General features: G+C 36.7%; 1 protein-coding gene across 1 annotated transcript in view; it reads right to left on the bottom strand.

Moving 5' to 3' along the window:
* The window catches only part of Dscam1 (Down syndrome cell adhesion molecule 1), a 659,150-nt gene that overhangs the window by 71,950 nt on the left and 573,869 nt on the right, over window positions 1-13,331 (bottom strand). The window contains exon 30 of the mRNA XM_069321167.1: window positions 403-588. Coding sequence (XP_069177268.1) covers window positions 403-588 — 186 coding nt within the window. The remainder of the gene's footprint in view (window positions 1-402; window positions 589-13,331) is intronic.

Raw genomic sequence — 13,331 nt, 5'->3', positions numbered from 1 at the left:
ATAAAATGATCAGTGTTTTGTGATCGTCAATTGCATATACAGTGTGTGTATGTATATATATATATATATATATATGTGTGTATATATATATATATATATATATATATATATATATATATATATATATATATATATATATATATAATGTTGTACCTAATAGCCAGAATGCACTACTTGGCCTACTATGCAAGGCCCAACTTACCTAATAAGCCAATTCAATATTTCAAACTAATCCCAAACTAATAAGTTTGGGATTCAATACTTCACAGCAAAATTGCAAAATAATACTGTACTGCTATATCTCGCTGTCAATCATATAGAGTCTGTTAGAATATATCCAAGATAATTGTTTGGAAAGGGACAGGATCTTGGTTATAGGTTGCGGGATGGCCTTAGCCTCACCTCGCAGTCTCAAGTTCTCAATGCCGTTCTTGCGACGAGTAACTGCTACGCAGATCACAACTATGCCCACAATGATGACGACGATTGTAGCAATAACAGGGACCAGGACATTGAGATCCAGCCACTTCGGCCACCAATCAGGAAGCCAGGTAGGGGAAAGGTCCATGACATTCGGCGGCAACGTGGCTGCAAACAACACAATGACATAATGGCTTTGTCGAGCCTCCAGTGTTACTCGAGATCTGGGCAGGAGTAGCGCCATAACTTGACCAGCACGATTCTCCATGTGCATCTATATCATCTCAAAAAGTTTCTTCTGATGCTATATTAAAATAAGAGGGTGCAAATGAACACCCCTTGATCCAACCAAGAACCATTTAATGCCTAAAAAGCCTTACCTGTGTTTGTGCTGAAAACCTGTTTGGAGTGATGAAAGAGTGAAGCAGAGAGCCGGAAAAAGAGCCAAGGGATGAGAGTCAGAATGGAACATGCAAGTGAAGGTGCTAATCTCAAGTGATGATGAGAATTCATCACCACATTCAAGGATCATGTTCTCTTGACATTTTTAAAATTTCCATTTGTAACTTTAATTTCAAATCCCAATAGTTTAAAACTCCTACATTCCATGGCTATCCAAAATCTTCTTGTACTGTACTGTACAGAACAAAAGAGACCCAGCACAAGGAGAATGATCCTGAATTTTAAGATAAGCACCTCCATCTCCTGTCATACCTTTAATAGGGGCATTGCGACCTCTTAGATAGCAGATAATAACGATGGCCAAAACGATGACGACTACAGCCGAGACCACAGGAACGATGAGGTTTAAGTTGAGGTACAGCGGAAGGTCTCCAGCCCCGAAGGCAGGCAGTTCACGAGCCGGGGCAATAGTACCTGCAACACCGCACGCTCAGCAGCCTGGCGGCACCAACAGCCAAGGGACAAGCTACCAAGGCTCTACAAATACTCTTATGCAACTATCAACATAAAGGTCTTTATTCTTGAGAAAAAGTTTTGTATTACTGAAAATATCTATTTTATCCATACATCAAAATTAAGCAATGTAAAATAATTAAAATACAAGCTTTTCATATAGTAATGATTCATTCTCTCAGAGTAGAACAAGACTATTAATTATTTCTGCATCCTTAATTTAATGTGAATAATAATCCATCTTGGGACATCATTGACAGGCAGTATAATTTCTGGTATATCTTCAGGTATAAGGAAAGACCTTTCTGTAAATAAAATGCATGTGACTGCTTGTAATCATGACAGTTGTTAAGATGCCCACATTTAATATTTGTTTATACCCTAACCTGGCTGTTCCAAAAAATAATTCAGGAAAAATACAAATCTTAAAAAAGAAAAAAAGGAAATTGCATGGCAAAATAATAAAAAAAAAAAAGATATATATAAAAGAGCCAGGTTTGAGAACAATTTGCAAATGTGGATGAAGTTATTTGCAGGTTGACCACGCTTCTGAGATGTTAAGATGCTTGGTGGCCTTACAGGTACTAATGCTCAGTTGTCAGCATGCTGCCAACAGTCCAGGTCAAACAGGGGCATCTATAAAGCTTTCCACTACATACAGTTATTACACTCTTATACCTGAGCCCCACTAGTCACTCTCCAGATGGTCAGTGTTGCATCATCAGTTATTCTCTATAACTTGAAAATTCATTAAGAGATATGCCAACCATACAGAGGTTAAGAGGATTACTGATAGGCAGACTACCACTTCGGTGATGGGCTTCCATTTTGTAATGATGTAAGTGCCCTTTATATTACTATAAAACATACATGACAGACCTGCTTTTTCCTGAACTGATAATGGCACACTGTTACTTGTTAGTCAAGATACACACATACACACACACACACGCACACAAGCACTGATAGGAGGTGAATCAATTAAAAGTATTAACAAACAAATGCAGCCAATCCATCCAGTTAGCACAAAAACTATATGTATCTATATCTATATCTATATATATATATATATATATATATATATATATATATATATATATATATATATATATATATATATACAGTATATATAATATATATACATATATACATATACACACACACATACACAGTATATAACAAATACTGTACACAAAAGGTAGTAAACAAAATGGAAGACAAATATATTAAAGAAAATCTTAAAGCAACAGAGACCAGACAATCATCATCTAGGGATAGGTGGAAAATATAAGATACTTCAGTGTTTTATGATTGGAAATTTATCGTATTAATCAGCCATTAAAATGATTCATCTCCTTTCCAGTTTTGAAAATGCATGGTAACGAAGGCAGCTTCAGTGTTAATACTGCATGCTCCCCAATCATATGTAGTTGCATATCATTACCAACAATAAAAAAGATGCATTGCGAGTCTTTTAGCAATAACTAAATAAAGATCATTATCAATAAAATAATTCTATATGTAAGACAATATTGAATTTTTATTCCAAATTCTGTAAGACGCAAGCAAATGCACATTTTATGTCAGTCTGAGTATCTTTAGCTTCACATTTTGCTATAGTAGTTTAAAGTAAAAAAAAAAAAAAAAAAAAAAAAAAAGTTTATATAAAAATGTACTTGAGCACCTACTCTGCAAAGTGATGCTATGTGTAAAATAACTAAGTCTGACCTTTCACTGTAAATAAGCCAAGAATACTGAATGGAAAGCCAAACTACTTAATAGCACTTTACTGGGTGGACTCTCTGTCCTCTGCTTTACACACAATGATAGGAGTATTTAAATTCTCCAAATCTAGAAATTTGGGATGAAAGTAATTTTAGGTATTTCTGTAACCAATATTTACTTTTCTTAACTTGATTATCACTTTGATATTTATGAAAGAGAAGAAGAGCTGTGACTATTTAATGAACTTTAACAGGTATGTTGGGAGGCAACATGTACCTGCATACCCGATTTAAGGGCCTCTGCAACCCAATTCTCCTCGGTGAGCTTAGATAAACAGCAAAATGTTCACACGTGGTGGATTTCTAGATCAATCGGCAACATTTTCTATCCCCGATACGAACTCTACCTTGACAGAAGCAATGATTCAATTACAGCAATAACCACCAACATTACTAACAATTAAATTGCTGAGTAAAAAAAAAAAACTAAATCTGAAACTGTCAGTGCATAGCACTGCAGATACTATACAGTATAGTATTTCTTCTACAAACATTTAGCTTGTGTCAACAGCCCTCTTGATAACTGAAAACATTTCATTATACTGTAATAGTGTCTAATCATCATTTCTGTTTTATCATTAAAAATCATTGCCAAAGATATACTATATTTCTAATGATTACATAGTAATATTATTTACTGAGAAGTACATTATGACCAAAGTACAATATATTCTTTGACATTCCAATTACTAGTACTATACTTATTGAGTTCAGTCTGAACTACAGTATGTCCTATTTAGTATCTTTCAATATTATAAACAGTACTTTATACAAAATTCAAATGTCTCATCATAATGTTTTTGGTTTTAAACCTCTTCATTCTAACCTAAAGTGTACAAACTTAAATAAAGCTACAAAATATCTGAGTAGTGACTAATTATTATTCTAATATACAAACTTTCTTAACATGAAAATATAATTAACTTTTTGAAGCTATAGTCTACTCCCAGGAAACTGGGATGGAACAGGTGTGCAAAATGTTATAAAGAACAATCACATAATATCAGACTTTTTAACTGGCTAGTTAAATCATAGCCGAATAAATTATAATTCTTCAAAGCTGACGATTCATATTTTAGCCTTCGAATTTTGAATATTTTTTGCACCTTTATCCAGATATTATAGAGTACTATCAGTGTCATGTTTTAGTAATTGTATGCCTTTAGTTTAGTAGTGTCTACTAAACTAGACACATATAATTACTATATACCGACAGCCTGCCCCTTCTTCATGTGCCCATATGATCAAGTGCTCATCTTCATATTATATCTCTCTCTTCCAGTTTACTCTTAAAAGAAGCAACCTAATGAATAAATCATTTACTATCTAAACTAATACAATAAAAATAAAATTCGGCCCAATGTTCCGAAAATTTGACCCTCCGTGGACCCCACGGTGGCGTGGGGTCCATGGTTCGAGACCTATACAGCCCAGCTGAATGGAATACAATAAAAATTATGATATCTGACCCTCATGGGACCTGGAGAGAGTTGGATGGCCAAAAAATGTTAGACCCTGAGTGAGATTCTGATATTTTGTTAAATAATTTAACATTTCTGACAAAATCTAACTGCTATGCACTTCCTTTAGCTTTAACCATCTGTCAAAGCATCAGCAGAACTATTAATATTAATTGATAACTAATTGAAAAAGTCAAAGTTATAACACAAGTGATTACAACATATCAACAAACTGATCATACAGACAGTGAGTACAGAACTGCAGTTAATGATTCACAAACTATAAAGGTCAGATAGTCAAAAATTAATTGATTTAAGCTTTTATGAAAAAATTCAGATACCTAGAAAGGTTGCTTTCCTAAAGGTCAGATAATCAGACTTTAACTGTATTTAAGCCTCTGAATGGCCATGTACAAATGATGAAAGCATAAAGCTTATTGTTTACTGGTATATTTTTATCATGAAAAACTTTTGACTGTAAGAATATTTTTATACTGTAAGCTTTGTACAATAGAGTACAGTATTTGTATATATAAGAAAATGTTCAAAGTTGACCAGTTACTCGTATATATTGTACGCAGCATATGTTTTTTATTACCTATTTGTGGCTATAGATAGTTATGCTAGTATTGTCCCATTTTCTGTGTATATTCAGTCATAAATAATTGTAAACTTTAGTGGTTTTAACACACTTCCTCCTTGAGTTTACTCCAATCATCCATAACTCTATTGTTAAAAAGGTACTTAGTGTTAATAATCGTATCGTATATTATTTCTTTTAATGTTTTTCTTAAAAAATTTTGTATTAGTTTCTGGTACTGTGTGTTTCATTGCTACTATTAGTTTCAGGTACTATGTGTTTCAATGCTACTATTAGTTTCAGGTACTATGTGTTTTCATATACATCTTTTATAAACTTCCATTTGGTTCTTTTTTCAAGTCTTCCAAACTGGGCATGATCCAGAGGCTTATTTCTCTCATTATGATCCCATTTTACTTCAGGCTTTTGGTCTTTTTCTGTTTTGTTCATATGTTTCTTTTGGTACAGTCACTATATGTATGCAAAGCATTCTTTAAAATCTGTACACAGTATGAAATAAATTCTTCTAAATAGTAAACCAAATCTGCCCACTAGATCTTCCTTTTCAAATTCTGAGGCTTGTGAGGGTTGAGCTTCGGATTTTTCATCCTGCCTTTCAACTGCAAATCAACTGTTGAACAGGTTCCAGAGCTTATTTAGGCTCTATTATACAGTATCTACATTTGAAACTGTGTATGGTGTCTGCCGCCATCACATCATTTCTTAGTGTATTCCATTTGATCACTGCTCTAACACTGAAAAAATTATTTCTAATGACACTAGCTCATTTGGGTACTAAATTTCCAACAGTCCCCCCCCCCCCCTTCCTTGTTCATGTACCGCCTGTGATAAATAATCTGTCTTTATCTTCCATGTCAATTTCTTTGAGAATTTTGTAGGTGGTAATCATATCACCCATAACTCTTCTGTCCTCCTATGATGTGATATTTAATTCCTGTAGCCTTTCTTCATAACTCATACCTTTCAGGCCTGGGACTAGTCTGGTAGCATACCTTGAACTATCTTTAACTTCATCTTGTGTTTGACTAGATATGGACACTATGTGGGGAGGAATTGGCTTCCCTCCAGGACTGGCCTTGATATATGTGAAAGTATGTACAAGGTTCTGAATGATTTCTAACACAAATTTCTAAAGGCAGTTTTTATGTTGGCCAATTTAGCATATGTCTCTGTCTTAATCCTTCTCATAATTTTGAAATCATCAGGAAACAATGAGAGAAATGAGTCTACACAATCAGGGATATTGTTTAAATATATCAAAAACAAGATAGGTCCAAGTACTGAACCCTGTAAGACTCCACTGGTGACTTCTCTCCAATCTGAGATTTGACCCCTCACAGTAACTAGTTACTTTCTGTTGATTAGGTACCAATACTCCCTTATCAACTGGAGCACCTTACTTGTTACTCCTGCCTGCTTCTTCAACTTACACATCAGTGTCATATCGGGTACTGTGTCAAAGGTTTCCTAGCAGTCCAAAAAACCAGCGTTGAATGTAATGAAACACCATTTTCTGGGTGAGACCCGGAGGCTCCCTGGAGCTTACTAGACTGATATGCTAATGTCAGACTTTGGCATCAGTCATGTGTATGGAGCTCTGTGGGCCTACTGGGGGCCACAAGCCAGAACCTGGCCCCCTCAGAGAGGCATGGGGAGCAATGGCCTATAGAAACCACCGTGTGGTTCGAAGCATTCTATGTCTACCATCAACCGAGTCAGGCACCCAGAAAGGTAAGCATCCCAAAACAAACCCCTATTCTGGTGAAAAAATTGCTACCAAGAGCTGAACAAGTGAATAGAACTCCTCTAAAAGAAACGAACAAACGAGCATGATGTCACACGTCACCGCGCCACTGTCCGAGCAGCTTCCCCCTCCCCGGGAGGGGAGAGGGGGAGCCCCAGATCCCTCATGCCGGCTATTCACCCTTCAGTTCTGAGGCTGGATGTCAAAATACGCGAAAAACCGCCGACCGGAGGGAGGGAGGGATGCTAGGGAGCCTCCGGATCTCACCCAGAAAATGGCATTTCATTACATTCAATGCTGGTTTTCTGGGGGAAAACCTGACCCTGCCCAACGACCAGGACAGCTCAGGTGGCGCACGAGCAGGCTGGAGGATAAACAATGCACGAGACAGCTTGCGAAACGGCACAGACGTAACATCAATACCGAAAGCAAGCTGAAGCGGCTCCACCAGCGCTGCTAACCCGGTCGATGGCAGACATAGAATGCTTCCAACCACACAGGGGTTTCTATAGGCCATTGCTCCCCTTGCCTCTCTGAGGGGGCCAGGTTCTGGCTCGTAGTCCCTGGTAGGCCCACAGAACTCCATACACATGACTGATGCCAAAGTCTGACATTAGCATATCAGCCTAGTAAGCTCCGGGAGCCTCAGGAGCTCCCCCCAGAAATATACTGTCTGCCTACCCTTTTTTGTCAGGGTGCCTGACAGCTGGGTGGACAGCGTTTCAGATTCGTAATCCTGAGGTTCCGGGTTCGATTCCCAGTGGAGGCGGAGACAAAGGGCAAAATATTTCTTTCACATTGATGCCCCTGTTACCTAGCAGTAAATAGGTACCTGGGAGTTAGACAGCTGCTACGGGCTGCTTCCTGGGGAAGGGGGTGTAACAAAAAGGAGGCCTGGTTGAAGACTGGGCCGCGGGGACGCTAAGCCCAGAAATCATCTCAAGATAACCTCAAGATACCCTTCTCTTTCTTGTTTAATTTTTGTTGCCTGGTCAAAGAATTCTATTAAACCTATGAGGTAAGATTAACCATCCCTGAACCAGTGTTGGTGGTATGTGTGTAGCAAAGTCCCTTCTCTTTAGATGTGCTATTAGTGTTTTTCTCACCATCTTCATCACCTAGTATGGTATACTGTTCAACTTAGGTACACCAGTCTGTAGGTCAGTGCCTCCTTCCTGTACATTCTGGTATGTCGCTTGCTTTCAGTGATTCTCTTATAATGTTGGGTGAGCCACTGTGTTTACAAAACACACACACGCACACATACACACACATACACATCTGCATGTGAGGAGGCCACTCCTGTAAGGAGGTGAGGAGGTGGATGTGTGAGACCACCCCTGAATCACCCCTGAGCATCAGAGGAGCTCCAGGATATTTCAAATTCCTAACTATTATAGAACAGGTTGATGACTGTCAGTGGTGTCCCAAGAAACATAAAGGAGTAGTGTATTTGAAAAATAGACTTCCCCTTTTGAAAAGTGTATTAGAAAAATTGACTTCCCCTTGTATGAATGTGCAAGGGGAAGTGAAATAATTGGATGAAAATGTTGCCATTTTGAAAACAGTGCAGACTACGAAATTCAAGATGGCCACTGACAAAAAGAAAAACAAAACAGAGCTAGATTTTGGTGGATTCAACAAGGAAAGTATTAATATAAAAAGCCTACACAAGAAGTTGGCAAAATTAGACATTATTGTGAACTATCATGCAGAAATAAATCAGTAAATTGAGAGAAAGTAATGACCACTTCAGTAGCAAAGTATAAGATCTTGAAGGGTTAGTGACAGAATTATGCAAGGACAAGAATCAGTGGGAAGCTAAATGCAAAGCCATGGAAGAGGAAAATTAAGTCTTGAAAATAGGTTTAGAAGAAGTTAAAGCAAATCTAAACATAAATGGCTACAATAGGTTAGGTTAGGAAATCCAACAGGAAAAACAGCTTTTGTCAGTACAGATGGAGGAAGTTACACAAGAAATATAACAATGCAAGAAGGATATGCAACTCACCTATGCACAAGTGGCCAAGGAGAAGGAAAAAATAGAAGAAGCAGGAGAGGAAGCCAAACATTGCAGCAACCCGGATAAAACAAACATTAGACTGGAACTCAGAAAGGAACAGGCATCAAACCCACAATTGGTGCAAAACACAGTCAATCGAAGTAAGTCCCTAGTAATTTTTGGTTGCAAAGAAAAGGAGATAACATCTAGGTCAGAAAGAGCCATAGAAAAAGTGAAAGTAGTTGATAAAATTGTTGTGCTAGAGGAAGGTCTTACATCTAAAGAGAATGTCTGCAACTACAGGAGAATTGGCAGGTACGAAAACAGGAAAGATCGACCCTTGACGAACACCCTAAATGGTGTTAAACAGATGGAAGAAGTAATAAGGAATGTTAGGAAATTACAAAGTAATGAGAAAGGGAAAGTATGGTCATTAAGATGAAATCTTTCAAAAGAAGACAGAGAGAAGCTGAAACTGAACCTCGTAGAGGCAAAATGTCTAAATGAGAGCAGGAACGAAGAAGAAATCAATTACTTTTTCTACAAGGTGATAGGGGTAGGCAAAACTTCTAAATGAGAGCAGGAATGAAGAAGAAATCAATTCTTTTTTCTACAAAGTGATAGGGTTATGCAAGCCAGTGAAATGGTACAAAAAGGCAACCCAACAAAATCACTAGAGAAAGGGGGAGTGAAGAATAAGGAGAGAGGGAACATGTTCCTGAAAAGTGTATACACCAACATAGATGAAGTGAGATCAAAGATACTGGAGTTAAGTAGTGTAATACAGGTGCAGAAGCCAGACACTGTTGCACTCACAGAGACTAAACTTGAAGATAACATTTTAAATGAGGTCATATTCCCAAGGAGCTACTCAGTTTGGAGACGGGACAGAAAAATTAGGAAAGGCAGTTGTGTTGCTGTGATGGTAAGAGAACACCTAAAGCTAAACGAAATAATGATTGCCAATCCACGAGAAGTTGACATAATAGCACTAAAGACCTACAATCAGGATGATAAACTAATAATCATAAAAGCAAATAGTCCACCACCATGCAACACATGGACAAAGGAAGATCTGGAAAATTAATGAGAGGGGTCTTATAACAATAATGAGAGAAATTATAGCGAGAGAGGATAAAGATAGATCACGACTGTTCGTAGTCAACAACTTCAACTTGAAATCCATAGACTAGGAGACATATGAAGCTAGAACAGAGGACTTTTGGACCTGGAGATTTATAAACCACATCCTGGAAACATTCATGTATCAACACGTCAAACAAGCTACAAGGATGAGGGAAGGGGATGTTTCCTCCATGCTTGATTTGATATTAACCAGGAAAGAGGAAGAGATATTTGACATTCAGTACCTTCCTCCCTTGGGTAAAAGTGACCATGTCTTTTGGGGAATAAAGTATGCAATGCATTATTATCTGGAAGAAACTAAGAAAGTTGAAACAGTTGAAAAACCTGATTTCAGGAGAGGACATTATGGGGAACTTAGAAATTTCTTTATGGAATTTGACTGGAAAGACTTGCTGTTAGGCAAGGAAGTAAATGAGATGTATGTCAAGTTTTGTGAAATATATGATAAAAGCACAAACAAATTTATACTAAAGCACAGATGCAGAACTAGGAAACAGGATTGGTTTAACAGAAATTGTGAGAGGGCCAGAGACCAAAAAAGACAAAAATGGAATCAATGGAGGAAGAGGTCAAACATACCAGCAATACAAAGATGCGAGAAACAACTACACGGCAGCGAGGAGAGAAGCAGAAAGAAATTTTGAGAAAGGAATAGTGGACAAATATAAAACAGAACCAGGCCTATTTTATAAATTCATCAACATCAAATTGCAGGTAAAGGATATTATTCAGAGGTTGAAAATGGGAAACAGATTCATGGAAAATGAAAAGAAAATGTGTGAAACATTAAACAAAAAGTTCAAAAGTGTAACCACCACTTTGGTGGTTATCAAAGTTCGAAATTAAATCTTCAGAGAACCTGCACCTGAGAATTCCACTTCAATTGATATTTCAGGCATTCCTGTGTACAGGAGTCCTAGTAGATGTGTGGAAAAAGCTAACAGTTTCCAATCTAAAAAAGTGGCAGCAGGACAGCCCCCCTCAGTTATAGACCTGTATCATTGACAAGTGTAATAATCAAAATATTGGAAAAAAATAATTAAAACTAAATAGGCAAAACACCTAGGAAAAACTATATAATAACAGACAGATCGTATGGTTTTTGATTTGGAAGATCCTATGAAATGAATTTACTCAGTTTCTATGATTGAGCCACAGAGATTTTACAGGAAAGAGATGGTTGGGTTGACTCAATCTATCTGGACCTAAAAAAGACTTTCAACAGAGTTCCACATAAGAGGTTGTTCTGGAAACTAGAGCATATTGGAAGAGTGACTGGTAGGCTTCTAACATGGCTGAACATTTTTCAAACTGACAGAAAAATGAGGGCAGTAATCAGATGCAATGTATCGGACTGGAGAAATGTTATGAGTGGAGTACCACAGGGTTCAGTTCTTGCCCCAGTAATGATCATTGTCTACATAAACGATCTACCAGATGGAATACAGACTTATATGGACATGTTTGCTAATGATGCTAAGATAATAGGGAAGATAAGAAAATTAGATGATTGTCATGCTCTTCAAGAAGACCTTGACAAAATAAGTGTTTGGAGCACCACTTCGCAAATGGAATTTAATGCAAATAAATGCCATGTTATGGAATGTGGAATAGAATACAGACCCTACACAACCTATAAATTATGAGATAAATCTTTAAAGAATTCTGATAAAGAGATCTAAGGGTGGTTCTAGATAGAAAGCTATCACCCAAGGACAACATAAAGAACATTGGGCAGGATCCTATGCTACACTTTTAACTTCAGAATTACTTTTAAATACAAGGAAGGTTGTATGGTGCCCATATCTTAAGAAACACATCAACAAACTGGAAAAGGTGCAATGGCATGCAACTAAATGGCTCCCAGAACTGAAAGACAAGAGCTACGAGAAGAGGTTAGAAGCATTAAACGTGCCAAAACTAGAAGATAGAAGAAAAAGAGGCAATATGATGACTACATACAAAATAGCAATGAGAATTGATAAAATTGATAGGGAAGAATTCCTGAGACCCAGAACTTCAAGAACAAGAGGTCAAAGATTTAAACTAAACAATGCTGCCAAAAAAAATTAGAAAGTTAGCTTTTGCAAATAGTGGTAAAAGTTGGAATAAGCTAAGTGAGAAGGTGGTGGATGCCAAAATCATCAGTAGTTTTAAAGCATTATATGACAAAGAGTACTGGAAAGATGTGACACCACGAGCATAGCTCGCATCCTGTAACTACACTTAAGTAATTATACATACACACATGCACATATACAAACACACACACACACACACACACACACACACACACACACATATGAGTAACTGATCAGCTTGAACATTATAATTTGTTAAATAAAACAGTGCATCACGAGACAGTAGCCTCATCTAGATTTGTAAATTTGAGTTATTATACAGAGTTGTTTACACCAAAGAAAGATCATTACCTAATATATGAATATATGATTCTTAAAATAACAACTGTGCTACTAAATCTGGCTCTTTTTTTTTTTTTTGCAGATTTCTGTAAAAGTCATTAGCAAGAGGAAAAGGAACTTGATGTTATTTTGAGTACAATAATGATCTTCCTAGGTATAAATAGAGAACGATTTATATTTTATATATGGTAATGGTTTCAGAACCTCAGCATTCTACACAGTGACAAGAGAACTAGGCACTCCAAGCACATTAATCTGGGGGATACTCACTGTTGATGGCGAGGGGAGCTATAAGATCTGTCCAACTTCACTTTTGTGCAAAACAATTTAAACTTCTAATTGATGTCTAATATCTTACATGCATCTCTTACGTCATAAAAGTAAGAATAAATAAAGAATTTCATTAACATTAAAGCATTAAAAAAGAAAACGTTTAGCATACATGAGAGTAAAACTTATAAATAAATGTTGCAAAAGTTTGCATTGTGAATTTAATGAACAAAAGCTGTCATTCTTCCCAAAAGCTTTACTTTCAGACATTTGTATTACCACAAAGATAAGAGAATGAGTTCCATTAATAAATTCAATGCTGACTGAATAGCATTATCATGTCTAACACTGATGTCATATATTTTAGATATTTATTTGAAGTAGTTCATGATTCCACATAATATAATTCACACATATACTTCCTAAACAATCGAAATAGAGACATTAAATATGATTCTATATGAGAAAGACATATTACTGTATATAATGTGTCAAAAAACTTGTGTTAAATAATTCTCAAACAAGCAGAAAATGACTGGGACATAGAAGAAAATATATTAAGGCTT

This window comes from Procambarus clarkii, chromosome 9 (assembly GCF_040958095.1).
Source record: "Procambarus clarkii isolate CNS0578487 chromosome 9, FALCON_Pclarkii_2.0, whole genome shotgun sequence".
Lineage (NCBI taxonomy): Eukaryota > Metazoa > Arthropoda > Malacostraca > Decapoda > Cambaridae > Procambarus > Procambarus clarkii.
Note: the sequence above shows the minus strand (reverse complement) of the source record. Positions and strands in the feature narration are given on the sequence as shown.